The sequence below is a fragment of the Pteropus vampyrus genome, unplaced genomic scaffold (assembly GCF_000151845.1).
Source record: "Pteropus vampyrus isolate Shadow unplaced genomic scaffold, Pvam_2.0 Scaffold48, whole genome shotgun sequence".
Taxonomy (NCBI): Eukaryota; Metazoa; Chordata; class Mammalia; order Chiroptera; family Pteropodidae; genus Pteropus; species Pteropus vampyrus.
The window spans coordinates 7,385,852-7,389,895 of record NW_011888829.1 but is presented as its reverse complement, the minus strand read 5'-3'; the positions used below and the strand labels follow the sequence as shown (position 1 = coordinate 7,389,895).

Below are 4,044 nucleotides of genomic sequence, written 5' to 3'. Positions count from 1 at the left end.
CACCTTCGCGTCGCCTCGTCTGCCCCACGGTGCCCCCTCCTGCCCCACCCTTTCTTCCAGCTGGCATCTACCACATGCCAGGGACTGTGCCGGCAATGGGGATACAGTGTGACCTCTGCCCTCAGGAAGCCTGCATTCTGGCGGGTTCGTGGGGAAGTCAGATACGCAATCGAGTACATGCTCTGAGGACAATCGAACCGAAGGATGCTAGAACCGAAGGGTGTGCAGGGTTCCATGTGGGACATAGGGTGGCGGCATCCCGTCTGCCCAGAGGGAAGTGTCCAGAAAGTCTTCACAGACGGGACAGCATTTGACGGTTTGAGTTTTAAAGATGCGTAGGTGTTCCTCAGCTGGAGGAAGTGGGGAGGAAGGTGCTCCCGGCTGGGACTAACTGAGCCAAGATGAAGAGGAGAGAAATCATGCAATGTGGTCAGGAAACCATAGGTCACTCTCTCGGTTGCTAGAGAGGAAGGAAGCTGCCCAGCGGCCCTCTTGGCTGTCCTCTGCTGGCTCTCCAGTTCTGTGGCATCCACTTGGCCACCGAGACGCAGGTGAGGAAGGGTGGCATTGAGCAGAGAATCAGGGTTTCCCTCCTCACCCACCTCTCCTGTCTCCCGCCATGTCGCCTGACGTTTTATTGTCACGTTGGTTGCCGCTCTCACTGTCGGTAATAGTTAGAATGTTCCTATGTGTTTGGCTTGCCTCTGAGAACTTAAACTCTTTGAATTACATTATTTCAATACAGCGAGTACAATATTTCTATAAGTGTTGTATCTCCCAGCAGTCAATACGTACATACAACAGATGCTATAAATACAGCCAGACTTCATCTTCGAGACTGCCAATCAATCAACACGTATTTATTAAGTTCCTACAAACTGTGCAGTGCAGGATGCGGCAGGCGGCACTGAGTTCTGACGATGCTAAGTGGTACTTGTAACCTCCTGGGAAATCCGGATAGGAAATAAAGGGACAGCACAGGCAGTCATGACATAGGGATGAAGGCCAGGGTCATGGCAGCTGCCCTGGGGAGCCCCTGACAGCTGGGCTCAGAGCTCTGGATGAAGGACTCCCGGCTGCCCAGCTAACAGTCCCCTGCCCACATCTTCCTGTTTCCGGAAGTCCTACCCGGAGGAGACTCTAGGAGTCCATATTTGCTGCATGGTTATTTCTCCTCAACACTCCCTCTCCTTAAGCCAGTTGTGCAAATCAAACAGGGAAGCCAGGGCACCTCGCCGAGTCTCCTGCCTAATGAAATATTAGCATATTATTAACATTAGTGGTGGTACTAATCTCTGGTTGATTGCAGCCACTCAGGCTAAATGAGCAGGAGGTTTATTTAAAAGAGAAAAGGTAGGGAAATGTGGAGGAAGTCGGTGGGGAGGGGGTGAGTTACAACTTTGGCCTGGGAATAAAGGAACAATCTCTTTTCAATCAGGGACAATTAACTCTAAGTCAATATGCAAATCTCATAATTCCCAGAGTAATGGCTTCTTGCCCACATGGCAATGGCGATGGTCAGGGGCTGGTCAGGAGCACACGCATCCTTTGGTAAAAGACCCTGGGTGGGTAACGCTGTCTACTGACCAGCTTCCCTGAATAGAGACCAGACTTTGTGAACTGAGTATCTGAACACTTCGAAGAGCTGGCCCAAAGGGAGGTTCTGCCCCCACCCCAAGGACATTATGGCATCTTTGGAGGTGGCCTTAACACAGTAGGAAGCACGGGTTGAAAACACACGGTTCGGATGCTATTTCCGGTGATCTGCCCGGAAGGCACTACGAGGGCACGTAGGGATGTTTTGGGAATACCAGCTCTCCCCAGCAAGGACCAAGAGATGTTCTGGACAGGGCATTTGTAGTATTCTGGAGACTGCTGACATTCCGACGGGGTGGGGAGGAGGAAGGCTCACTGGCAGAGAGAAGCAAATGCAGTAGGCTAGGCTGGGGACGTGCCCTGGGAACGACTCTGCCTAAGGTTACTAAACAGTCTTGCCTGGAGGCAGGCCCTGGGAGACAGCACACCTGGCAGGCCTTTCAGAGAGAGGAGGGAGTAGCCTTCACCCAGAGTTGCTGCGCTGAAGGAAGAATCCAGGTTCTAAGAGTCTTATTTCAGAAAGGCCAGAAAACCTGTGTGATGGAAGATCTTCGCTCGCCAAGGATTAATGCGGGGGTAAACTCCTCTCTCCAGTTCTGTGGTCCACACCTCTGTTCTTGTCTGAGTTTTCAATTTCAGTAGAGACGACACTATTTTTCAGGTGAAGGAGATGAGAAGACAGAGTATACTACACTGAATAAAGCTTTAGCACTGCGGGCCGACTTCCGCCTTCGTCTGAGCTGTGGTCCGGGGCTCCAGGCTGGTTGTCGGGGTGCCCGGCTGTGCCTTCGCGCCATGCCAGTCCTAGCGGTTGGCAGGTGCTGGGCAGCAGGCTCGTGCTGCCTTGGAAGACTGTTCTGGGGAAGAACGACCTGGGACAGGAACCACTTAAAAGCAAAGGGGAGGCAGTTCTGGAACTGACGAGGCTAAAGGTTAACCAGCTTTGCCCAAGGTAGACAGAACTCACAGGTAGAGAGCATCTTGGCCCTGCACCCTCATTAATATGTATCGAGTCCTGGCTTTGTGCGAGGTTTTATACCAGGTGCTGCATACCGATGCCTGACCTTGCCCTCTCGACCTGAAACACGAATTACTCACAGACCAAAGGAAGGGATGATACATGTTAGAGGCGAGAGGGACCATAACGGAGACACCTAGAGTGTCACTTAGGACTTAGAGGATCCTGTTGTCTCGAAGACAGACGAAGTAGTTACGGGAAGGCCTCTTCCCCGAGGGAACTGGAAAAGGAGTTTGTGGGAAGGGAAGGCCATGGCTTCTTGAATAGGACAGAAATACCCCTGTTCCCCTGGACGACGGCAGGATGTGCTCAAGATTCACTGTCACAGCCGCCCGTCTGTAATCCGGCCTCACACGTGTCTCTCATCCAAACGGCTGCCTTCTCGTCTCTCACCTGCGTCTGTCAGCTCACTGAGGGCAGGAACCGTGCCTGATGGTCTCTGTGCACTCAGCGCTTAGCATAAAGTCCGGCGGTACCTAGCCGTGACAGTGTCCTAGCCGCGACACTTGGCAGGTTATTATTTTTTTTTTTGCTCATTACTTGGTTAAATAAATGTGTGTTAACTAATCGATCGATTGCTAGAAAAGAAGGATGATTTGACCAGTCGGAAGTGAGAGGAAATGAGCGGGGAAATAGTGGGAGAGGGTGGGGGGGCCCAGAGAGAGAGCCTGACCCAGGGCCCGGCCCTCCGCTCACGACGGCCTGGACGGCCCACCGTGGACGGGCCTGGGTCCCCCCGGCGTGGCCTCCGCTCTCCCTTCACTCACCAGTTGCTCTTCCAGGTGTGGCGGACGTGCGGGTCGTGAATGCCGTGCTTGTCAGCCTGCTCGTCCAGGAAGTCGAACATGTACTTGATGGCCAGGGGCAGGGCAGAGCCACGGTGTGCCGTGCTGAAGATGGTCTCAAAGAGGTCGTCCACGAACTTCTGCAGCGTGCCCTGGGGCAGGAGGCGGCACAAGTTCACACACGGCTCTGCCCAGGGAGTTCTGAGGTTGGGTTATCAAAATCTGCCTATCGGGTCGGGGAAGGGAGGATGGTGTGTGTACAGCTGGGCCGGCCCGGGTGAAACCGGGTAAGTGCGTGTGTTAGCTCTCCCGCACCCCTTCATCTGTCTCTAACAGCTTTAAATTTCCTCTGCACGTGGGAAATAGATAGATACACCACGGCCGACTGGACCTAAGTGAGCCTTCCTCTGCCAACAACATGGTTTGGTTTCACACCCTTTGGCGGTGTTATTTTAGCACTTTTCACAAATGCTAATGAACAACTCACTCGGTCAGAGCAGACAAACACAATCTGCTGGTTTTGTTTCGGTATTATTCACTCCGGCTAATGAACAGTTATCCATTTGGCTCTGCAGCGAGCAGGCCGAGGCCAGCCTCAGGAGTGAAAAACTAACTGTAGGCACAGAAGGGCCCAAGGACCAGGAT

The 4,044-nt window shown here is 53.1% G+C and overlaps 1 protein-coding gene across 1 annotated transcript in view; it reads right to left on the bottom strand.

The window, feature by feature from the left end:
- The window catches only part of LOC105291679 (plexin-A4), a 101,275-nt gene that overhangs the window by 21,035 nt on the left and 76,196 nt on the right, over positions 1-4,044 (bottom strand). Inside the window, exon 23 of the mRNA XM_023530281.1 lies at positions 3,382-3,551. Within this exon, the coding sequence (XP_023386049.1) occupies positions 3,382-3,551 (170 nt within the window). The remainder of the gene's footprint in view (positions 1-3,381; positions 3,552-4,044) is intronic.